The sequence below is a fragment of the Cercospora beticola genome, chromosome 2 (genome assembly GCF_033473495.1).
Source record: "Cercospora beticola chromosome 2, complete sequence".
Lineage (NCBI taxonomy): Eukaryota > Fungi > Ascomycota > Dothideomycetes > Mycosphaerellales > Mycosphaerellaceae > Cercospora > Cercospora beticola.
In genome coordinates this window covers 3,526,634-3,549,630 of record NC_088936.1, presented here as the reverse complement: position 1 = coordinate 3,549,630, position 22,997 = coordinate 3,526,634, and the positions used below count along the sequence as shown (strand labels likewise).

Sequence of the window (22,997 nt, the reverse complement as noted above, 5' to 3'; positions counted from 1 at the left end):
AGCCTTTTCGCATTTCATGATCCTGCACGTGCTGGGCAACGCAGATCAATCACTGACGATGAGGCGGCAGAAGATCTCTACTGGCAGCAAAGGTGCACCTCATTTCTCCGATTGCAAATGCTGTTCCCAGGACTTGAGTGCCGTCTCTATGCCCCCCGACAGTCCTTCAGCTCGAGGAACAGTGTCTTCTCGGAAGCTCAGGTGGCTAGTTCGCCATGATAACCAAGACTGAGCCTTTGCGCCCTCAGCAGCCGCAAACAGCCCGACTGAAATATCAACCATGAATTTTCTGTCGTCTGCCATATAAAAGCAAGTCGCTGCGCAAGTGTCGCAGAAATAACGATGGCAGCCCGCAGAGGAGGTGTATTTCTTGAGCTTCTCAATTCCAAACTCGAAATTGAACGGTATTTTGCCTTCCTTGTCCAAAGAGATATCCATCTTGGGCACGAAAGCCCAAAATGTGGCTTCCATGCCGGACGCAAGACGGCAGGAGTCGCACCCACATAGGCCAGCTGGGAACTTGGTGTGGTCGTCGTGGAGCCAGTACTGCTCAATGCTGTCTGGAGCATCTGATTCCGTAATATCACTCGCAGATGACTTATCCGGCCAGACTTTATTAACGATGACCGATCTGGGCGAGGGTTGACCGACACAGAAGTCCACTCCACCACACTTGCAATATGCATGTAGCTTGTCTGAGGAGGTCCTCGAGAGGCTGCTTCCAGAGCTGGACTGCCAGTACACAGGGAGCTGATCTTTGCCCTCGCCGAATCGACCTGGCCAGCGATCCAGTTTCTTGCCATGGACCTCCAGCAACATATCCGCAAAGCCGCCGTCTAGAGTATCGCTGAGGAACTCATGGCCCTGCCAATCAATGTGTTTATCGATGTCGTCAAGAGTGCCAGTGGTAGTGTCCCAAGTGACCTAGAATTGCATGAGTCAATGAATGCTTGAAGGTCGCCGAGATTGTATGTTGTTCCCCCAGCCGCGACCTTGAGATGCCCAGCTATGGGTGTGGTATCAAGGATTCGACATACCTTGCTATCGGGATCCTCCGCGTCCTCTACGCAGCGCGCCATCATTTGACAACCACATGTCGGACAATGGTATTGAATTATGCGCTTCGAGAACTGAAAGCCCTTGAGCTTATCCACGAGGGATTTCGCAGGTTCGTAATATGCTGGGAGAAAGGTCACTGTGAGGCACAAAGCTCCCGTCATATGTCGACAGGAATCGCAGTGGCACATGTAGCCTCTGAGAGGCAAATCGGCCTTGCGGATGCTGATCTCATGGGAGATGTTGCCACAAATGCAGGAAGCCTTGAAGGTATGAGTCTCGTCCGCCATGATTCCGTTGTAGAGTTGAAGGTCTTGACGTTGTCATAAAAGTCTTATGCTTCATCTGGGCAATTGCTGCGCATTCGCATTCAAGCCCCGCGCTTGGCTGTTACACAAAAGCGGCAAGTGTAAGGCGCGTGCCAGGCTGCAGCGACGATGGCTGCAACCATATTGAGACGCGTCGAAAGGTCATAACGACGCGTGCGCAAGCGAGGTGAAGTGATGTGAAGAGTGAAGGGACAGACGATGGTGGTGAACGAGACCACGATGGCCTGCCAAGACGTACCTGCCGAATTTCACCCGATGATGATGATGACAGAATCCGGCGCGACTTCTTTTCTGATTTCGCGACTTGCACATCCTTTTGCGCGCATACACTGCCGCCAACGCTTCTCGCTCTGTGAACGCATTGGAATCGCCGCTTGATTGTTTTCAGCTTCCACGGGCTCTAGCGAGCACGCGCACCGCCGCGCCTTCTGCCCTTCCGACGCAGGACTCGACCGACAGAAACAGAAACGATGGGCGATTCTTACCATCCGCCGCGCTATCGCGACAATCGATACTCAGATCGATACTCTCCGCCACCGCGTCGCGATCACTATGACAGTTATCGCGACGACCACCACCGAGACAGCGGTTACAGCTTCCGCGGCGCCAGCGAACGAACGGACAGTTACCGTCCGCCGCGCAGCGACTTCACATTTGAAGCAGCAGGACCGCCCGCACCCCGCTTCCCGCCAGCTCCGCGCGATCACAAACCGCCCTCACGACGAAGTCAGGATTTCAGAAGAGGCCGCGGAGGACGTGGAGGCGGACGTGGTGGCAGGGGAGGTCGCCCATTTGTTCCAAAGCCGGCCCACAAACGTGCAATTCTAGGCTTCACTGAAACAGATGAGGCGCCCGAAGAGATGTTCCGGACCTCAGAGCACGCCAAGTTTCGCGACACTGATTCTAGCGACGACGAAGACGAGGAAGACGATGGTGCCGACGAGGAGCATGCACGTAAGCGCGTCAAGACTACAGACGCTGCTGAGCAGCCCGCTCGTCCACAGTGGTCGAATCCCGATCCGTATTCAGTCTTGCCTCCGACCGACGTGGTGACCACTGCTAAGAAGGACATCGTGCAAACCATACGGAAGCGCAAAGCTGAGGTGGCTGCAAGCGAAGCGGCAGCAGCCAATTCGATCAAAGACAATGCAGATTTCATTTCCTTCAACTTCGATGATGATGAGCCAAAAGAAGAGTCGGAAGCCGCAAGCGATTCCTCAGAGGGCGATGACGAGGACTTTATTGGCGCCCCGCCCCCACCTCCACCACAGGACTTTGTGATGCCTACAGATGAAGAGCTTATGCAGAACTATGCGAGTGCGGGCGCCGGACGCGGTAAGAGAAAGCGAGGGCTCGAGCAAACGCTCCCATCAAGCGCCGGCACTATCGTGGACGAGTGGCTACCTGATGGCTCCGATATGACGCCGTGGTTGACATCGGATGGTGGTTTTCAGTCCAATGTTGGTTTGCAGTAAGTCATCGCGGTCGTACCACACGCCCATTTTGGCATTTGGGGCATTAGAAGCTGACTCGGTTTCAAGCAGATTGCACAAGGAAATCATTGATTTCTCCCACTACGTCGCCCCACGTCCGTACGAGCAGAAAGCACGACGCGACCTCATCGACCGCATCGAGCGTGTTGTACGCCGCGCTCCAGATGGCGCAGACGTCCAAATTCGATCATTTGGCTCATTTGCCTCAGACCTCTATTTGCCCACTGCGGACATGGATCTTGTAGCAGTATCACGGAGCTACCTGTCTGGGACGCGTCCGGTATTCTGCCAGACCAATACCAAGATGTAAGTATTTGTGTTGTTTGGGCTCCCCCCATTTCCTCAACAAAGGCTAACGCGTATAATTTTAGGTTCAAGCTGGCGGCGCTCCTGAAAAGATACAATATTCCCAAAGACGACATGGTGACTGTCATCACGAAAGCTAAGGTCCCAATTCTCAAATTTGTCGATGCCAAGACCGGCATCAAAGTCGACATCTCTTTCGAGAATGATTCCGGTCTCAAGGCTTTGCCGACCTTCCGCGCATGGAAGGAACGCTTCCGCCATATGCCCGTTCTCGTAATGATCATCAAACAGTTTCTTATCATGAGAGGCCTCAATGAAGTGTTCTTGGGCGGGATCGGTGGCTTCACCATCATCTGTCTGGTCACGAGCATGCTGCAGCATATGCCCGAGACAGATCTCGAAAGCGACGAGCTCGGCTATGGCGAGCTTCTGCAAAAGTTCTTTGATCTCTACGGCAACAAATTCGACATTGAGAACACTGGCATCATGATGGAACCCGCCAGACGTTTCAGAAAGGGTATCGACCACGTCCTCTGCAAGATCAACTACGACACCCTCACGATCGTGGACCCAAATCGCCCTGAAAATGACATCTCAGGCGGCTCCCGACACATTGACAAGGTGTTTAAGTGTTTCCGCGGCGCCTACAATGAGATCCAGAGACGCCTCAACGATGTTCGGACTGGAAAGGTCAAATCACGCAGCATCCTTGGCTGCATCCTAGGTGGCAACTACTCGTCGTTCGAAGCACAGCGTAGCCTGCTCCATGCTCTTGATTCGCAGCGATCGACTGGTGTGCCTCCAGCTCCGCCGCCACGTTCGTACCCCAGCTACCCACAATATCCGACGCAACCACTGCCAGCTCGGCCGCCACCACCAGCTCGGCCGACTTACCCGCCACCGCCACAGCTGGCATCACAATCTGGGTACGCATCTCAACCGTATGGTCCAACAGCTGCCGGGGACTGGTCCTCGGGTACACAACAGTACGAGTCAGCTCTTCCGCCTGTTGTAAACCGCTTCGGCTCTCGACGGTAGAAGACAACTTATGGAAAGGAGGCTGACTGCTGTATAGTGCGACACGCTCGAAGGGGAAAAAGCAGGCAGGAGCTACAGCAGCAGCACCGCCGGTGCCTCAAGGCAACGGCAACGCCACCGCCAAAGCTAAAAAACCAAAGTGGACCAAAGCACAGAGGAAAGCAGCAGCGGCGGCTGCGGCTGAAGCAGAGGGGGCAGGGGCAGCGAGCAGGTGAGTTGTTCGCCGGTCCCTCGTTCAGAATACGTTCAAGATCTGATATGTTTGCAGCTCGAATGCGCCCCCGACGCAAAAGGCGACTACAAACCCGACGGAGAACGCGAGCACGAAGAAACAAAAGAAAAAGGCGAAGAAGGTAATGGAGCCCAAGTTGTCCAAGAATGACAAGCCCGGTCGCAAAGCGCTTAGGGAGCGCAAAATTGCGACTCGGGCAGCCAAGAAAACTGCCAGCGGCATTGCGCCCAGCGGCTCTTGATTGTTCGTGTACGAGTGACGGGAAACGTAACGACCGGTAATGTGGCATTTTCGTAGAAGCGGCGCGCATGCTGCACAGATGATACCCCTGTACCACTACTAGTTGACTTTTGCACAGGCAGGCGGCACCGACAGTAAACAATTCGTTCGTTGAACTCGCTCGCTCGCTTCCGTGTCCCGCACGCGGGGACTTTTCTCATTGCATATTGGCTGTTAGCTGGTGTGCAGAGAGGAAGAAGAACGCACACAACGCGACGCGAGGTGTCAGCGTGGACCTTTACTGTGGCAGCAACGGGCGGTGGGCGCTCTCGTTGGCGATGCACGAGGGGAGGAAACTCCTCCTACACGTTCTTTGCTAAGAGCTTGAAGCTGGAAACCTCGGTTCGTGCGTGCCGTCTGGAGCCAGGGCTGGGAAGGGAGTAAGCACAGCCGTTGACACGCGCGTTCGGCCACAAGTGAAGTGAAGTCAGCTGGCGCGTTCTTGCGCTTGCTTCAACCTCACCCGTCCGCCAACTCTTCTTCATCGCAGGCAAACCTTACCGCAACATCTCTAGCTTCGGCACATCTGTCACTGTCGAGCGCACTCCGCCCCGGCCGCCATGGCTTCAACAGACTTGAAGGTATTCGCGGTCCCCTCTACTGATCGTGTCCGCCATCACTGACGTGTACAGCCGCCCGGCATGAGTCGAATCGAGGTTGGAAACAGCAAGGAGGAGGAGCCCACCTTCCGCCTCCTCGACCTGCCGCCTGAACTTCAGCTGCGCATCTTCGAGTATGCCGTCACGATGGACGAGCCGATCAGCATCAACCGCAGAGCTTGGCCAAGGCTTATTGGAAGGCCACTGACTATTGAAGAGAGAGATCATCTCCATCCGCTGGATCTGGCCCTTGGCTTCAATAGTGAAGAACGAGCAGCACGTGTGCAACCAGCAATCACTCGTGTCAGCAGAGCAATCCGGGCAGATGTCATCAAAATTTACTACAAGAACAATACTTTCGATGGCCGAGTACTGCACCTGGATGAGTCACAGTTTCGACACGACATTTTGGATGTGGATCCATGCTATAGGCGAGGAGAATCGACGCAGTATACGCGAGCTCATTGTTTGAGATGAATGTCCTGCAATAGGCTGGTCTGGAGCAGAGCATGACGAGGAGGAGGATCGGTGTTTGCGGGACCTCAGAATCGACATTGGAGAATTGCGAGGGACGGTAGGCAGTAGGATGACCCATCAAAAGTACCCAAGCTGTAAGATCACGTTCAAGGAGACAGATTGAGTAAGTATTGCTCCTCGACATATGCAGAACTGTCACTGATCAAGGACCAGGTTTGCTCGGCCGCAGTCGCCGTAACGACCTCGTGACTGCTCTTTACTCCCTCGGATCCCTCCCGTCCCTAGCCTCCATCTCAGCAGCATAGTGCTCATCGCTCTCCAGATCAAACGGCAGGGGCTGAGTGATGGGTAAGATTGGCGCGCCGACCTCCTCGAGTTGCTTCAACCTCATCGCAGTCAAGGGATGTGATCGATTGATGGAGTAAACCTTGATACGATGGCACGAAGACGTGACGTGGAGGTCAAAGTTCCTGTAGCATCAAGAGTCAGCTTTCGCAACACTTAGGGTCGGCGATGAATGAAGATGCAACTTACCAGGCACTCCTCACGTAGGTCGGCTGCGTATTCAAGGCGTTGTCCCATGTCCTGCAGCAGAATTCCAGCCAACCTTCCGCATCCACGGGCATCTCGATCCACCACGTCCTCATACCGTAATAGAACTTCTTACTGAGATTCTCAAACGGCACTTCATACCACACGCTGCCTCCATCGGCACTAACCTCCACTCTCTCTGGCCAATGACCCCCCGTTCCACCCGAGTACGCCCAGCCCGTCAACTTGATCTTGCCATCATGCACAATCTGATCCATATCCACAGGCGTCATAATTGCACTCGAAACCGGCATATCCTGGATCGAGAATCCATTCGAGTACAAAACATTCTGCTTGCCCAGCTGTGGCGTGTAGTAAAGATACTCTTTCTTCTGCACGGGCGCCTGACTTGGTCCCTTAATGGCCCGGATCTTATACAACCACTTACAGCTTCTCGCACCAATATATCCAAACACAACCGCCCGCAATGGATATCCGTGGATGCGAGGAAGTGGTTCTCCGTTCATTTCCCACGCCAACATGACTTCGTCGAATTTGACTTTCCGGTAAGGGACAGAGACGACATAGTTGTAGACTTTACCCTTTTTGAAATAGGTATCTGCTCCGAAGAATTCGAGGTGGATATCGTTCGCTTCGTCTTCATCGTCGTTGTTGGATTTTTTGAGGCCGCCGCAGTGGTCGATTACGTCTTTGAGGTAGACACCGCCCCAGCGGGCATTGCCGATTGCACCTTCGCCCCAGGGAGCGTTGATGAGTTCGTCGCCGTCACCCGGGTATTGGTTGATTTGTTCGATGCGGCGAGTTCCGGAGCATTGGAGCGCTACAACGTGGGATCGTTTCTTGAATAGCTTCTCGTTTTGCAGGTCGGCCAGGGTGAGGTTTTTGGGGTTGTTGACGAGGCCTTCGATTTCGAAGTCGTAGGCTGAGATGTCGATTTCGGGGATACCTCCGTGGTTTCGGACGAAGAAATCTTTGTTAGATGTGATTTCTGTTTCGACCAGGCGTTTGCGGGGCGGTTCGCCGTTGTAGGGGAAGCCTAGAATATGAAGCATATCGGCACTTTTCTCTTGTTGGACGTATTTCCAGCTGATGGCGGGGATATCTTGTAGTGTTGGGCCGCAGGCATAGTGATACTGCTTCCAGCGGACGCCCTCCAGTATGGGGTTGGTGTTGGGGAGAGGAGCGAGTTGGAATTCTGGAGGTGAGGGGAACTTGTACTGAGCCATTACGCGTTCACATTCTTTCCGTTTTTCGGGATACTTCTCCCATTCGACATAGCCCTTCCAGCCCTCACGCTCTTCGGCGAAGTGGGGAGTCTCTGTCTTGTAGAAGGGAAAGTCATCGATGGACCCAGAATTGGGTAGTACCACCTTGTTCGTCATATCGCACTTGGTACTTGGCTGGCTAGAGATCGCATCGTGTGATGAGTCCGGAAGGACCATGGTGGCTTTGATCTGCTGTCTGGCAGGAGCGGTAGACGATGAATGCTAGTGGAGGAATCTAGATTTGGCGAAGCAGGAAAGCAGTATACTAACTTACCGTCCGGACTGTACGCGGCAGCACTGGGACGCAATCAGGTCCGTCTCCGCATAGCTCCAACGCAGTGGTACATCATGATGAGCACAAGATAGCAAATGGCAGCAGAACGCATGAACTCCGGCTTGTGGTGAAGGTATAGGCTTCTGTGCCAAGTTTCGGTCAAGCAACAAAAAGCATGGATTGGAGTGACTGGCGTCCAGTGAGATTGCGTAGAGGGCCATGGGCGGGTCCTGAGTGTTTAATGTCATAGCGTTGTCATCGTCGTGCGCGTCTTCATAAGCGATTCGCAGTGGTCGGCAAGAAAGCGGAAGTGCACAGCGGCCGGCAGTCGTTCAACGGAGCACAAGTCCGTTTCGGTTTTGCAGAGACCTTGTATACTGGTAACATGGGATGGCAGTCCACCGCCCTTTCGGACTCCAGTAGAAAGTCTCGATGTCGATGTTGATGTGAGCGCTGGACAGTGCCGGGAGCGCCTGCTCTACCGGCAAAAATAAAAGTGGAGCCCATCGGACTCGGAATCAAGAACATCATCGAAGTCGCGCTCCATCCATCTTTCGCCGTTGACATCTAAATCGCTCATCATGATACTACGATCGCGAACCATAGCACCTGCTCTCCAACTCGCGACACGAAACTATGCGACGAAGCACGAACCCCGTCAAGTCCTCAACGCAGAAGTCATAGCCCGACTTCAGCAACAGGAGCAAGCTATCGCAAACCGACAACGAAACCTGCCACCGCCTGGGTCGGACAAATACTTCTACTTGACGGCGATTGGACTTATTCTAGCGACTCCGCCGATTATCTACTACTGGTGGCAGCATCGGGCAGAGCATATGGGAAAGAAGAAAGAGGATATGCTTAAGCAGATTGAGATTAAGCGCAAGGAGTTCTTGGAGAGTCAACGATGAGGAGTATGGCTTCTGCTGGAACATATGTGCAACGAGGATGGGGTCTAAAACGTCGCTGAGACGGTTATCAGGGGAGAGGTCGATGCGCAGGCGTGCGGCAAGTGGCATGGACATGATAGGAAGTCCGCTGCAAGAGCAGCATGTCTGCAACGCTCTCCAGCCACATCGCCTATGCTCGCCTGAAGAAGCGGTTAAGTGGGCTTTAGTACACCTCACAAGCCACAGACGCTGAGGGAACGAGGCGAGATGAGATGTTCCTCTACCACGAAGATGAGACGGCGGGGCGGACACGATCTCATTGCCAGGCTTCTACTGTCGGCCAGAGACTGCGACTTCGTAGATTGGCCCTTGCTGGTAGGATCCCATGCATTAGTAGTATGAGACACGGCAGAGGTGCAAGCGGGCGGTATCAACTCAAAGGCGGAGGCCAGCTCCATTCATGAGATAACCACGCCACGGAAGTGACAGGGCCATGTCCTCGGTTGTGTGGGACTTACTCGCACATTGACACCCGAAGCGAGACGCATCGGACATTGTTTCCGAGAATTTGAGCGAGTCCAAGTCAACGAATATTAAGACAGACTAGATGTACAAATGGCATTTCGTGGGAAAGATACAGTGCTCATGAATCACATTATACCTGTACGCGAGAATTATGTACTCTTGCTTCCTGTCACAGCCATTTTTTGTCTCTTGGAACCCTACTGCTGCATAAGGAGTGCACTTTGCTTCCTTTCCCCAGGAAGCTCCTATATCTCCAATGATAAGCCCACATTCCCAGCCATCCAAAGTGAAATCAACGCCAGTCGCAATGCTTTTTTATACAAGGAAGGTCCGTAGTCCTGGTCATAGCTCTCGTCTCGTGCACGATAAATTTTCTGTTTGTTCTTGCTGATACTCGCTCTGCTTGTTCGATCACCACAAACCAGCAAGACCGGTGAACCAGCCAAAGGTCACGACAGTTACGCCCACCATGCCGAGGAGGGCTATCCAGGTCTGCTTCTCGAGACTTGAGGCTCCATTGCATGTTGCGCACACGTAGTCGGCCATGGGCGTGTATGGCTGTGGGCTGTACATTCCAAAGGTGAACTGGTCGTATGTTCCCAAATAGCCAGCCTGTGCTCGATCCGTGACATCTTTGGCAGCATCGTGAATGATAAGTGTGTAGGTCTCGGTAAGCAGAGGCACGGTGGCGCTGGCTTGGAAGGCGCCGGTATCCCAAGTGAAACTTTGAGTCTCCTCCACAGTCAAGTTCATGGCCAAAGTGTACGTCTGCTGGTTCTTGCTGCATGATGCGAGGACGTCAATAGCGGAGGGAGTCACAGATAGCGAAGTATAGTTCCAGGCGAATGTGATGTAGTCCTTGATCTTGTAATATTGTGTTGTCATCGGGTTCGGCGTAATCATGGACACACCACCTGCTGGAAGACGTGCATCGAATGTCTTGGTCGATGAGCCTCCCTTCTTTGTCCCCGTGCCAGTCTCCTTGCCCGGGTTTGTGCCAGTCTCCTTCTCGTCATCATCGTTCGAGTCACCGGTTGTTTTGCTGTCTCCACCTGTAGTGGTGGCGCTTTCGTCGCCAGATCGCGTGCCTGTGGGCTCGGTGGTGGCAGTGTTGCCCTGGGTGGCGCTGAATGACAAGTCGAAGGACGTCCTGCCGCCATTGTCGTTGTTGTCGTTGTTATCGTTGTTCTCTTGTCGGGGAAAAAGCGCGTCGATGTCGTTCATGCCGTTCAGAGCCTCAATGGGCGCCCAGCCAGCCTTGCTCGCGCATGCTGTAGACACGAGCAGCAGGGATGCCAGCACCTCGGAAGGGCGCATGGTGATGATATTACAGTCGATGAATATTCAAAAGGCGACTCGCAGCTGGCCAGCCGTGCGTGCGTGGCAGGGTCGATGTTGTGGTGCGGTGAGTCTTGGTGTTTTCTGCAAGCCGCGTCTCCCCTCGTGCTCTCCCGTCTGGTAGTCGCTCAACGGTCGGCGGTGATCGGACGGTCGTGGCTGCTTCGAGAGCGCGGAGATCGACAAGCGAGTGACTGAAGCACGGGTGCGATCGAAAACGGGCGGATGAAGCGAATGACGGGTGTTGTTGATGAAGAATGTATAGCACGACGAGGTGAGCAGCGTGAGCGAGTGAGAGGGAGCAGAACGAGATCTCTCTCCTTCGCCCAAACCCAAACAAGCCAGGGAACGCCTCCCGGCAAACCATAATTAGCAACGCGCGCTAGTTAGTTAGTCTGCTCTCTGCTCTCTTCTTCGTATTCTCACTGTGGACGCCATCTTTCCACCTGCTCTGAGGAACAACTCATACCTATTTGCCTCATCTCGAGCTGACTCTTATGCCTCTTCTCTGTATACATCTCGCACCTGCCCTCTGCCCGCAGCGATGCGCAGACTCCAGGTGGGCTTGGCAACGCGAAGCCGAGAAGGGATCAGCGCTGGGGTTGCCCAAGCATCCGCATCCCGGTCTAGTTAGCACGCCCCAATGTCTTCACGCCTCTTTTCACAACACTTCTTCACTTCAGGACGTACCGTAGGCGTGCCCAGGTTCCACACGCACGAGCTTGCGGCAGCAGTCAGACTAGCTGTCACAGCGAAGGGGATGCTGCTTCAAATCAATCAACCCCACGGCGCTGAGATCGCACCGGAGACTGAAGCGGCCGCGACTCAATGGCTAACTACTCACTCGTGACCCGAGAGCAACATGCGTATGCAGCCTCAAAGGCGATCTTGCTCACCCAGCGCTGATGCGGTCTCATCCATCAAACTGACGTTTCCAATGCCTACCATTGGGCATGCATAGATTAAGCTGTGCCGCACACGAGCGTCTACCAATATTTCGCCGACTTTTATCTGGCTTCACGGAACTTGATGAGGGTTTCAATTTCAAGTTCACAACTGACCGTGCTAACTGCTCCAGCGCCAGATCTACGCAATCATCGTTGTCATGGCAGATACTATGGCGAAGCTGAGTCTTCTGCTCCTTCCCCAAGAGATCCGCGATATCATCTACGGCTTCGTGTACACCGAGGCCACCATTCATAGCAAGCGCATCTGCCCGAAATTCCATTTCACAGGCATCTACCATTGTCCGCCTCCCCGGCTGTCAGCTGTCTGTAAGCAGCTTCGAGCGGAGACAGAAGATAAAGTCTTCAAACAAAAGTATAGAGATCACGTTGCGCCAAAGCTATACCATTGCTATTTGCAACCACACCGGATCTTTTGCTCAAGCCGTCATTCGCGGGAATCTCACTATTGGAACATCATGATTGAGACACCGAGCAGTCCAGAATACTTCTGAGTGCTCCTCCAAGCCAAAGTCGACGTACGTCTGGTTCGTAACCGCGAGAGGTTGGACCCAGTAATGAACAACTTCAAGATGATCGGGGTCAGTCGGGTTCCAGAGGGTGCGCGCACAACCATCTACATGTATTCCTCGAAAATGTCGGCCAAACAAGAAACAGCTGTCACTTGGCGAAAGGCGCTGTGCGAGCTGTTGGCCAAGGTCATCGAGCAGCTTACGAGGGCGTGCCCGGAGCCGCTTCTTTCCGATCCATGTAATCCAGAGGGAGACACATGCGTAGAGCACGGAGTAGAACTCCAAATGGCGATGGTTTCGGTACTTCGAACACTCTGCGGGACAGAGCTGTCTGCAAAAGAGTTGCTGGAATCGTCAACAATGACACTAAGAGTCAAACTGTCGTGATTTATTGCACTTTGAGTCCAGGCCAGTGGACACTCCACGGCCCACGGTACTATGCGAATGGTACGCTATCTTCGGGAATTGTTACAACACTACTTCAGGAGAACCAGCTCATTGCTTCCGGCCTCCTATCAACCAAAAGAGACTTCTCAGTATTCTCACCACCAACCAGAGAAAGATGCCCTTTGCATGGAAAATGCGGAGCACGACGTGCGAAATTCTCCAGGCCTTTGTGCATCGGGGCACGCTCTCCTTGTCAAACTCCTTCACAGCTTCGGCAATGGATGTAGCGTTGCAGAGCGCGCTGCTCAATGAGTAGCCGTCCATGATAGCCATATTCATACCGTTGCCTGCAAAAGGGCTCACGGCATGTGATGCATCTCCGATATACACGACTGGCTCTGATTCGATATCCGTGTGAGAGATTGGCCGCTTGTCCTGGGCATTGAAGATCTTCAGCGAGCTCATTTCGGTAGCTTGCAGCAGTAATTCGAGTCTCTCTCCAAAGACCGCCCCTCTCGACCTCACTTCTGCCATAATCTCATCCTTCATCGCCAGAGCTTTCTCACCCGAGATTGATGTTCTTGGTTCCTTCGACCGATGCGTAATGAACCATACACAACTCCGGTCGTCAATGGGGAACACCACCAAACCTGTCCCTTGGCCTCCAATGACCGGACCGAACGAGTCCTCCACGTACGGCGGAACTTTCCCAGGCTCGAAGAAAGCGTTGCCGGTTATCAAAGAAGCTCCGATGAACTTCAACCCATCGTCTGGCCTCAACGCCCTCCGCATCTTACTACTCGCCCCATCGGCAACAACCAACAAGTCGCAATGCACCTCTTTCTCGTCATCTCCACTCAATTTGACATCCATTCCACCCTTCTCCGACTTCGACGCCGAAACACACTGCACATCAAAATTCTTCTCCACAGCTTCCGGCAAAGCTCTAATCATCGTCTCTCGCACACTATTCCTCGTAATCCTCACATTCGCAACTGGTAACCCATCAGGCGGTGTGTCTGGATTTCTGAGATGTATCATATCCTCCCAATTATGGTCGCGAATCGACCCGTTCTTATCAGAATTCGGCACGCATGCTGCGAGGACTTGGTCGAGAAGATTGAGTTTCTTGAGGGCTTGAAGACCGCCGGAGAGCTTGTCGCTGCGGAGACCGATGGAGTAGTTTCCGCGTGAGGCGGGGAGATCTCGAGGGTCGCGCTCGTAGAGTTTGATTTTTGGAGGTGGGAGAGATGAGGGCCAGAATTCTAGGATGCCTTTCGCGAAGGAGAGACCTGCAGTTCCGGCGCCGGAGACGATGATTGTTTTGCCTGACAGTGGATGTTTCTGGTCGTTTGGGAGCAGTCGACTTGTTTCGGTGGACGACATCGTGGATGTTGTGTACTTGTAACTTGATTGTTGAGTTGTTGGATATCTCGAAAAGACTCGATGCAGTGCTGTTGTTCCTGATGCCAGTATTGTTGGCGCCCTACCAGATACCATATGAGAAGTGGTGTACCAAGTCGATGCAGGAGCGAAGCTGGGCTGGCCGCCGAACAGTGATAAACGCGAAGTCAACTTCGATCTTGCAAAACTGGCTCTCATGCCGTTCACCACTCAACTCTTTATAATTTCCACTTTTGCAGTCCCTGCCTTCAATTTTCACTTTTGTATACAAATTAGAAAACCAATGCTGTCATAATCTGTCAAACAACATTGGAAGGATTTCTTTCGGGTCCTCGTCACCTTCGCAGGACCCGAGCACAGCTCGGGTCGCCCGAAAGCCTGCTGGCGTTTGCACGACAAAGGCTACAGCTTAGGTACCAAAAGCGGACTAGCCTACAGAGCATGACCAGTCGAGCGGGTATTACTGAAAGTCCTAGAGTCCGAAGGATTTCTTGAATAAACAAAGAAAAAGAAATGGAGAGATTGTGGTTTGCGGACTTGTTTCGCGTGGTCTGGTTGGTTTGCTTGATTGCGTTGCTTGGACGGATGCCTCAGGTTTTCACGGACCCGAAGGCTGTTAACTTAGCCCGTTAGACTATCGCACCTCTTATCGTAGTCTACGATGGTGATAGCTAGTCTACTCGTACTTTGCATCTGACACGCGTATGAAGTAGGAACGGTATACACAAGAGATCGGTGCCGAAGATTCGCCGCAAGATCTGGAGATCTATATTGTTGACCTCGTACTGGTTACCAGAGCTTACCGGCCTGCTTGTCGTGCTTGTGTGCTTGCACCGGGATCATGATCCATCGCAGATATGGTCGCACAGCATGATCATGCGCATGCTTGCGCCAGCCCCCCAGAAGCCCAGACACAACATCGCGGAAGCTACATACTTGCATCGCGGTTTCCTACTTTCACTGTGCCGGCCCGGAAAGGGAGCGACTGATTCTGAAGAGGCAAGTGGAGTATGCAGCAGCAGCAAATAGAAGGATTCCGGTTCCAAAGATCTCATACATATTGAAGCCTTCTCGGGCAGCTTTGCACTTGCTCAATTCGTAAACATATCGTACAGTTGCATATGCATGCCACATTGCTTGCTACTTCTGGACCCATTTTGCACTGATAATATTGCATGCAAGCCCAAAACTTGCCCCGCGAGCAGGCATGCGGCCGGCTGACTCGTGACACCAACACAGCACACAGCACAGAAAACCCCCTTCACCGCACATTCGGAGCATCTTGCAGCCACCGCAGAATCTCTTCAAGCTCAAGGTCATTGCCCATTGCGGTACGCATAGTCTTGCCCGTGCCATCGCGGACTTGTCGATGGCTTATGGTTGAAGGAGTGCGATGTCCGCGGCGTGAAAGCTTTCGGAATGGTACAGTCAAGACCTTTCGCCCCGCTTCTTGCTCCAAGACCTGCAGGTTTGGACGCTGCATATGATGCTTCATAACCACATTCTTCAGTACCGCGCCCAATCTTCCTCCATGCATCTCAATCTGGTCGTGAAAAATCGGAAGCAACCACCCGAACCGGAGAGCTGCGTTGATTCTAAGAGGTTGGTCTCGTGGTCATTCGAGTCGGGCTGGCTGTTCTGTCGTCAGCTTTCATCTGCGTGTAGGCAGGCTTCTGCGGCACGTGTGCTGTCGTACTGCTGTCTCGTCGCTCTTTGGCGCTGTACTGACTTGCTACGCTGCCACTGCGGATACTCGTGGTGTCGTGTGCCAGTAGATCAAGCGAAAGTTTGCGATTCTGTGCAATGCAGTGCGGGCATGGAACGTCGTTATTGCTCTTGCTTTCCGTTCGATGCTTCGTGGCATGGAAGCAAGTGAAAGATGTCATCCCCGGCGTAGTCATGGCGGTCATGCATTGATCGGTCGAAGTGCAGCTTTCGTGACCGCAAGGCCAGGAGCGGATGATCAGGATACACATGATATGTCGTTCTGGTATAAAAGTGTTCAGGAAAGTTGACTGTGTGTGTCTTGTGTTGTTTGTCTGGAATGCTTGGAGTTCGGTTTGTCTTGAGAAGTGGTCTGATAAGTAGGCTGATGTCGGAGTGGCTGCTATTTGTTACAAGTCCGAAGCTGAGAATGGTAAACGTAATGATAAGAAAGGAAGAAGCTTTGGTGCGCCTCTTATGACTTGCCCCGCCGTGGCTGGTTACATTATACTATTGTGGTGTGTGAGACAGTCCTTCGACAGTTGACGTGGCGACTGTGCCACATGGTTCAGATAGCGTATCTTACAGGCAGCATTATCGGTGTCGACGGCTGCCCACCCGGGGGCATCGTGTGGTGGATGGCTTTCTCGGTCTCCGTCATCAAGCGTGGCACGTGGTGGACTCCCTCATCTAACTTGGTAGCAAGGCTCAGCGCCTGCAGGTCTGACATGCAACTCAGCCTTCGGACGGCGCTTTGGTGTGCCAAGTGACGCGGGGAAATCCCGCGGGCTGGGTCGTCCAAGTTGGCAGGTCTTGGAAACAACGTTCTGTTGATCTGCTGTGCTTTGCTGTACTGCGGCGGCTGGCTCGGGCATATGTGCCAGTGTCCATGCAGATGGCTGCGGTGGGACACGACATCCCTCTCACACCTCTTGCGGAACGACTCTCACCGTCCGCTTAATGCCGTTCTCCTCGCCCTTGACTTTAATCTCGATGGTAAAGTCTCCGACTTCTTTGATCCTCTTGTCTGTCCTGGCTGGCTCGTTCAGGAATTCGATATCTTGTTCTGTAACAATGACACGGGATGCCTCGTCGTTGGTAGCAATGCTCGCTCTGACAGCAACGAGTATGTCGTGTTGCGATACCGAACCATAGATGGCTCCCGTGAGCTTCGGCTGAGGCTTGTTCAATGGTTTCTGTGTCCGCGCAGCCAACAGGTCTGCGGCAGCGTTGGACGCACTCCTCTGTTTATTGTCCTCCTTTGGTGGTGCTTCCTCCACTTTTTCCGCCTTGGGCTCTTCAACAATCGGTTGTCTGTAGAAGTCCATCCTGTGAGGCACAAATACCTCTAGAAGTTCCAGGCTGCGTTCACTCGTTAATTTCTCGACCTCGGGGGCTCTGCGGACTGGCGCTGGCGTGGGGTCATCGCGGAGCGGCATCAACAGCGGACCATCGGCGGCAGAGAAGGGGGCTTCCTTCTTGCCAAAGGTGTAATCGCGTTCGATGGGCACGTTCTGAGCGCGTAGTGTGCGGAGCTCGGGCATGGTAACATATTCGGCGATCCGTTTGGGGTAGTAGTTGTTTCGCAATTGACCTCTCGCCATGGGAACAATGGCTCCTACACGCTCCCGTCAGCATGGCCCGACTGCAGCAGATGGTCAATACACACCCTTTCTGCCAAAGCCTGGCAAGTCCTTCAACAGGCGGGCGGGAATGTTGCCTGTCGGCTTGGCCTGCTTCTTCTTGCCGCGGACATGCTGTCGCGAGCCCAGAGAGAACGCAGGAGCAGCAGTGTCCAACACGCCGCCCCAGGCAGAGCTGCGCAGACACGCCGAGCACTGCGGGAGAGTGCGAGATGTGAATGAGAGAGCCATGGTTTGCGAGGTGTGTACAGCAAACTGATGGGCGTCACGCAATGGGCACAATGTCAAAGGGAAAGACGGGCTGCAGCAGCTGCGGCGGCTTGTTCCTCTCATTCGTCAATCACCACGCAACCCAGCATACCGATACCCACCTCGCTTTGACCCCGAACAGGCAGACGCCTGGAGACACGACACCGCGCTACTCACCGTGGACGCCCTCTCCGCCTGGTTCCGCTATGGAGGAGCCGCCATCACCGCCGCCCTCCCGATCCCGCTCACATACGCCCTAACCTCCACTCCGCCGGCCGACAACACGCTGCCGGACTACTCGCAGCGTGAGAAGACTCTCGTGGCCTTTGCCGGCACAGGCGCGTTGGCGAGAAGGAGAATGCCCGACAAACCGCTTACAATCGCGACCTATGCTGCTGGCGCTTCCCTTGCCGCGATCACTCTGGTTTACGTCTTCGGCCCGACCTTCTTTCTGGACAGTGACGATGCACACAGCACCAAGAGCAGTCGTAAGAAGGGCGTCGTGGGACTGGTGAACCCCGCAAACGACTGCTTCATCAACTCGGTCTTGCAAGCTCTCGCAGGCTTACCGGATTTGCGAGCGTTTCTGATCCGCGAAGTTCATCGGCGCAAGCTTGATGGGCCTGCCGTGTATGCGGATCTTACTGCAGCGTTGGAGGAGCAGGCAAGGAAGGGCGAAGGTGCGAAGAAAACGCCCGAGTGGATGATCGCGGGCCTACAGCAGGGAATGGTCACTGCGGGTCTGAAAGAAGTGCTGGATGCGCTAAACGAGCGGCCAATATACCGGAAAACGATCAGTGCACAAGGCTTCATTCATTGCGTCGAGGCCAGTTTCAAGACTAGAATCAACAGGAGCCAGCAGGACGCACAAGAATTCCTGCAAGTCATCGTAGAAAGAATAGCCGAGGAATACCATGCAGGGAGGAGGGTGAGGACAAGGCTACGCCAGAGTGGCACACAATCACGGGCGTCGCTCGAACCCTCTGCAGAAGTCCACGCAACTCAGGCACATGCAGAGGGGCCGAGAGACAGCAAGTTTTTGGCAACGAACAACGACCAAGCGCACACCGATGCTCCGCAGGGTAACGACGAACCGGAGCAGGAGAACGTGTTTCCGCTCGAAGGCCAATTGGAGTCGCAAGTGGAATGCTCGCATTGCAAGTTCAAACCAAAACCGTCCTTGTCAAACTTCTTGACCTTGACTCTAAACGTGCCACACCAACAAACATCCACCACACTCAACGAATGTTTTGACGGCATCTTTAAAGTTGAGCACATCGATGACTTCAAATGCGAGTACTGCCGCCTCACCCACGCCATTTCCATTAACGACAGAATTCTTGCAAAGTCGAACCTGTCTGCCGAGGACCGAGCCAAAGTCGAGAACGACAATACTAAACTCCAGCAAGCGCTCGATGAGGACCCAGAAAAGCCTCCTAAAGATGTCAAATTGCCAGATGTGTCAACAGCTCCGAAGCGTAAAATCGCGCGACACACGCGCGTATCAAAGTTTCCGAAGATCCTGTCGATTCACTTGTCACGCTCAGTATGGGACCCGTCAGCCGCTAGCTCAAAGAACTTGGCAAAGGTGTCGTTTCCGGAAAGCCTTGCTTTAGGTGGTCTCCTAGATCGTAAGCAGTATCGCCTGCTAGGAGTCGTCACGCATAAAGGTGGTCATAACAGTGGCCACTACGAATCTTTCCGTCGACAAGTCCTGCCGCAGCCCTTCTCCACGCCCACAACGCTAGGCCGACAAGGCCCCTATAGCATAGCTGGATCTCCCTCTCCAAGCGCTGTGAACAGTCCGCGGCTCAGTGCGAGTACTGCGAGAGATGCGCGCGATGGGACCGGCAGCAGTAATGATTCGCAGCTTCTGTCAACTCCCACCAGCGCAGCGCCCTCCACGTCCTCCGCATCATCAGTCTCGAATATCCCATCTGCTTCGACGCCTTCAGCTGAGAAGCGATTTTCGGCTCACCAGGTTCCGTTCGATTCCATTCCAGCACCTGGCCTTCCTGCTCCGCCAACTGCCACCGCTTCTTCACCTTTGCAGCAAGCGACGACTGTCAACGACCCTTTGAAATCGGAGGAGCCTGAGACATCGCGACCTTCTTCAAGCAGTCTGCGTAATTTGAAGGGCGTTGTGTCTAAGAAAGCAAAGAAGAACACGGGCAGCGAGCGGTGGTGGAGGATCAGTGATGAGAAGATAAAAGAGTCCAAGACAAGTGATGTGCTGGGGATGCAAAGAGAGGTCTATCTATTGTTCTACGAGATGGTTGCCGAGGCATAGGGGTGGCAGGTCATGACGTTCTTGGTGGGTTTAATTGATTATCTTCAGCGAGGTGTTGCGGCGTCGGTAATTGGGTTATTCGTGTTATTCTTTTGATTCTGTACAAAGGCAGTATTGGATCGGGCTAGATTGGGCTATGACGGGGAACTCTTTCTTCAGGACGGGCTGATATTCTTGGCTAGTGTAGATATTGCACTGTTCCTGTCTTACTCTTCAATCGAATGTACATATCTTGAGAAAGGGCAGGATGTCCGCATTTGCTAAGATAAACTGACGAAAATGTAGGTGAAGTCGCTCCTTCCTCCTTACATAGAAATGGCGTGGAAGCTTCCCTCTTCGAAGGATCGCTGAATGCCAGTCATCGCGCAGCAGCAGCTGCTGCACAGCCGGCATGGCATGTTGTGCGACATTGGCAAATCCTCGATGACCCTTTCGGAGGCGAACTCATTGAAGCTATTCTTGTAGCTCTTTGCAGATCTTCACTCAAGACTTACTTGCGAAACACCGGTCAACAATCTGTACTGCATCTCCGCAGTCAGGAAGCTTTCCATGAGATACACCAACTTCTCGGTCCGGCATATGATCAGCTTCGCCACTGGCCTGTAGCCAAAACATTGCTAGCTTGCTCGATCCGAGATATCCTGAGGCTGTGGTTTGGACGTCAGAGTGCACGATATTCTCCATTCTGGCGACAGCCATTGGCAAAGCAGAGCTTTCCCTCCAGTAGCAGTCACGCTGTACAACCCTTTGAGCCGTCACTCATGGTTGAGGCTGAGAAGGCTGGGTATCGTTACACTAGACCGCAGCATGCGGTTCAAGACTGCAATAATAGACTGGTCTGGTATATCAGTCCTCTGATGTCTGGCTTAGTTCACCAGCATTGACTTGCTAATGCTCGAACATCCAGCTGATTCTTTGCATCATGATTGGGTTGATCTACCTCATTGCCTACGCAGCACTGGCCGTGGCTGCGCTCCAACACAGACAAGCCGATGGCGGTGATACCAACGCGGGCGAAAAAGCGACCATAATTGATGAGCCGGAATGCTGCTGGTTTGTTGCAATGCAGATACCTCAGGCACAGATTGGTGTTATGCACAACTTTGTGAGTGCGAGCGGGCGAGCAACACACGTGAATGAGGTTCCTGTTCGAGACAATTCTAACCTTTGATGGCGGCATTCAGTGGTACGAGTCAACAGCTACGCAGACGGTAGCGACTGTCGTCTCAGACATATACGACTACGGCGACAGCACAGTGACTGGCGAAACCCGCACGACTCACATGCCGGCTTCAGAAATATATACAGATTTTGGTCGCTATATGATGTTCACGGCAAACCCGCCGACGGCTATTCTCAATGATCAGCTTGGGATCCCTCGCGATATGCTTCCTACTGGGAGTTATGCCGCAACAATCGTACACCAGGCGAACACAACGACGTACCATGGGATGTGAGTTACACATAGTCTTCCACACCGCGCCGACTGTCTGACCAGCTTGCAGCACAGCACCGACAGCCTTCAACGAATACGCAAGCATTGGAGTGTGGACACCACCGACAGGTTCTGCCTTCGGAACTGAATCAGGTCGATGCGGAGGCCCCATAACAACCCGGACTGTCGCCATCGTTCAGGAGGGTTCGTGGGCTGCCTCGACTGTGACATACTCGAATCCCCAAGGCAAGTTTGGCTGGTATACCAACAATGCAATCGACACCAAATATTTCACCGATTCACCGGGAGAGCTGCCGACATACGCACAAGTCGTCGGACTGTCTCGGACAAACGGGGGCAATTTCGCAATACCAACAGAGGCTGTCGCTTTGCTCACCAAGAACCCAGCCGTCCTCAGCGCTTATCCGTGGATCACTAAATGTGGCACACTGGATGCCTATGGAGAGCCGACTGTGCATATTGCTGTTGATCAGCTCACTGTGATGGGTCAGAATATCATTACAATGCAGTTGGGAGCTCGTCAAGAGGCCCCATCGCCTACAACATCTTCTGCTTCGCTGGAGACGACAACGATGGTGTCTCAGATATCAGGAAGCCCGGTGCCTGCGAGTACCGCTGCTTCTCCAGCTATGGAGACTGCCTCTGGGGTAAGGACCTACGCTATTTCAGAGACAGCCAATGCTTCAGCTTCGATCAGCAGGGACGCTTCGTTGGCCACAGCAGCATCATTCGAAGGTGAAACCAGCGACCAGGCGGCAGAGACGCTTACATCATCGAATCCTCGCAACACTGCTCCTGCATCGGGGTCCGCATTGTCCACTGCTGCGATGAACTCGTCTGCGAGTCATGCTGCTCAGAGCGGTCTGAATTCGACCTCTGCTATAGGATCGACAACTCACACCGCATCGCTGTACACGGGATCGGCATCTAAATGTGTTCGAGCAATTGATTGGCAGTGGTATGTTGTTCTGGGCATGGTGTTGATGAAAGTGTATTGAGCCGGCTGCCGAAATCAATCCTTCTGTGCATCATCTTGATGTGCATTCCTTTAGTGCTTGTCTTTTTTCGGAGTCTCTTCTGATAATCTTCGCGGCTCCAGTTATGCACAGTGATCGTCACGATTGAAACTTAGCTGATATGTAGCTGAAGCCAAGGAGGAAGGACAGTGCGAATACGGACAGTACGCTTTCCTCGGCGAAAAGTATGTCGCGATTTTCTTTTAGGCGGAATTATTGTCGCGGTTTCGCATGTACCACTGGCATGTTGTGAATCATGCCGAACAAGTCCGCCACGAGGCTCTGGTTGTTCGGGTGCTGGGACCTTCGCCAAGCCGTCATTTCTTCGGCACCTTGTGTTACTTTTGACGTCAACTTGTGCTGCTTCAGCTCCCGCCAGCTTGGTATGTGTATCACACATTGTCCGCCCACGTGCGACGGATGCTTTGTCCGAATTTCCTTTCAAATCTCGTCGACTTCAGCTGCTGGCGTTCCGGATCAAGCCCTGAGATGAAGCCGAATGGACGGAGACTGATCAGATTCGGAACCAGCGTTATTTTCGGATCTGTCGCGCCAGAAGCGTCCAGATGATGGAGCAACTCCTTTACACTGCGGTGCCGCCTACCTAGAGCTCAATTGGGCAAGTGGACGGCGTGGTTTGTCAAGTCCTGGGCCAAGGCGTAGCTTTCGAACGGCCGACGGCACCAGGGTTTGACTTCAGCTTGTCTCGGTCCCTCAG

General features: G+C 53.4%; 11 protein-coding genes across 11 annotated transcripts; 6 read left to right on the top strand and 5 right to left on the bottom strand.

Moving 5' to 3' along the window:
- Positions 1-99: 99 nt before the first annotated feature.
- On the bottom strand, positions 100-1,346 carry RHO25_003308 (uncharacterized protein; the record flags this gene model as incomplete). Its single annotated transcript, XM_023598814.2, has 2 exons — positions 100-924; positions 1,038-1,346. The coding sequence occupies 2 exons, from the start codon at positions 1,344-1,346 to the stop codon at positions 100-102; spliced, it is 1,134 nt and encodes a 377-aa protein (XP_023455541.1).
- Positions 1,347-1,855: 509 nt separating this feature from the next.
- RHO25_003307 (uncharacterized protein) lies at positions 1,856-4,695 on the top strand (the record flags this gene model as incomplete). Its single annotated transcript, XM_023598812.2, has 5 exons — positions 1,856-2,856; positions 2,930-3,184; positions 3,250-4,110; positions 4,260-4,433; positions 4,491-4,695. The coding sequence occupies 5 exons, from the start codon at positions 1,856-1,858 to the stop codon at positions 4,693-4,695; spliced, it is 2,496 nt and encodes an 831-aa protein (XP_023456359.1).
- Positions 4,696-5,293: 598 nt separating this feature from the next.
- RHO25_003306 (uncharacterized protein) lies at positions 5,294-5,809 on the top strand (the record flags this gene model as incomplete). The annotated part of the gene is made up of 2 exons (XM_065602386.1): positions 5,294-5,314; positions 5,366-5,809. The coding sequence occupies 2 exons, from the start codon at positions 5,294-5,296 to the stop codon at positions 5,807-5,809; spliced, it is 465 nt and encodes a 154-aa protein (XP_065458458.1).
- A 256-nt stretch (positions 5,810-6,065) lies between these two features.
- Positions 6,066-7,803, bottom strand: RHO25_003305 (uncharacterized protein; the record flags this gene model as incomplete). Its single annotated transcript, XM_023598811.2, has 2 exons — positions 6,066-6,279; positions 6,344-7,803. 2 exons carry the CDS (start codon positions 7,801-7,803, stop codon positions 6,066-6,068), a joined length of 1,674 nt encoding a protein of 557 aa, XP_023456358.1.
- Positions 7,804-8,481: 678 nt separating this feature from the next.
- Positions 8,482-8,811, top strand: RHO25_003304 (uncharacterized protein; the record flags this gene model as incomplete). The annotated part of the gene is made up of 1 exon (XM_065602385.1): positions 8,482-8,811. One exon carries the CDS (start codon positions 8,482-8,484, stop codon positions 8,809-8,811), a length of 330 nt encoding a protein of 109 aa, XP_065458457.1.
- Positions 8,812-9,726: 915 nt separating this feature from the next.
- RHO25_003303 (uncharacterized protein) lies at positions 9,727-10,632 on the bottom strand (the record flags this gene model as incomplete). Its single annotated transcript, XM_023598809.2, has 1 exon — positions 9,727-10,632. The coding sequence occupies one exon, from the start codon at positions 10,630-10,632 to the stop codon at positions 9,727-9,729; it is 906 nt and encodes a 301-aa protein (XP_023456355.1).
- A 1,126-nt stretch (positions 10,633-11,758) lies between these two features.
- On the top strand, positions 11,759-12,517 carry RHO25_003302 (uncharacterized protein; the record flags this gene model as incomplete). Its single annotated transcript, XM_065602384.1, has 2 exons — positions 11,759-11,900; positions 12,114-12,517. The coding sequence occupies 2 exons, from the start codon at positions 11,759-11,761 to the stop codon at positions 12,515-12,517; spliced, it is 546 nt and encodes a 181-aa protein (XP_065458456.1).
- A 108-nt stretch (positions 12,518-12,625) lies between these two features.
- Positions 12,626-13,903, bottom strand: RHO25_003301 (uncharacterized protein; the record flags this gene model as incomplete). The annotated part of the gene is made up of 1 exon (XM_023598808.2): positions 12,626-13,903. One exon carries the CDS (start codon positions 13,901-13,903, stop codon positions 12,626-12,628), a length of 1,278 nt encoding a protein of 425 aa, XP_023455487.2.
- Positions 13,904-16,548: 2,645 nt separating this feature from the next.
- RHO25_003300 (uncharacterized protein) lies at positions 16,549-17,499 on the bottom strand (the record flags this gene model as incomplete). Its single annotated transcript, XM_023598806.2, has 2 exons — positions 16,549-17,243; positions 17,295-17,499. The coding sequence occupies 2 exons, from the start codon at positions 17,497-17,499 to the stop codon at positions 16,549-16,551; spliced, it is 900 nt and encodes a 299-aa protein (XP_023456356.2).
- Positions 17,500-17,549: 50 nt separating this feature from the next.
- On the top strand, positions 17,550-19,807 carry RHO25_003299 (uncharacterized protein; the record flags this gene model as incomplete). Its single annotated transcript, XM_023598805.2, has 2 exons — positions 17,550-17,603; positions 17,660-19,807. The coding sequence occupies 2 exons, from the start codon at positions 17,550-17,552 to the stop codon at positions 19,805-19,807; spliced, it is 2,202 nt and encodes a 733-aa protein (XP_023456016.2).
- Positions 19,808-20,729: 922 nt separating this feature from the next.
- On the top strand, positions 20,730-22,261 carry RHO25_003298 (uncharacterized protein; the record flags this gene model as incomplete). Its single annotated transcript, XM_023598804.1, has 3 exons — positions 20,730-20,912; positions 20,992-21,260; positions 21,313-22,261. 3 exons carry the CDS (start codon positions 20,730-20,732, stop codon positions 22,259-22,261), a joined length of 1,401 nt encoding a protein of 466 aa, XP_023456427.1.
- Between the last annotated feature and the right edge of the window lie 736 nt (positions 22,262-22,997).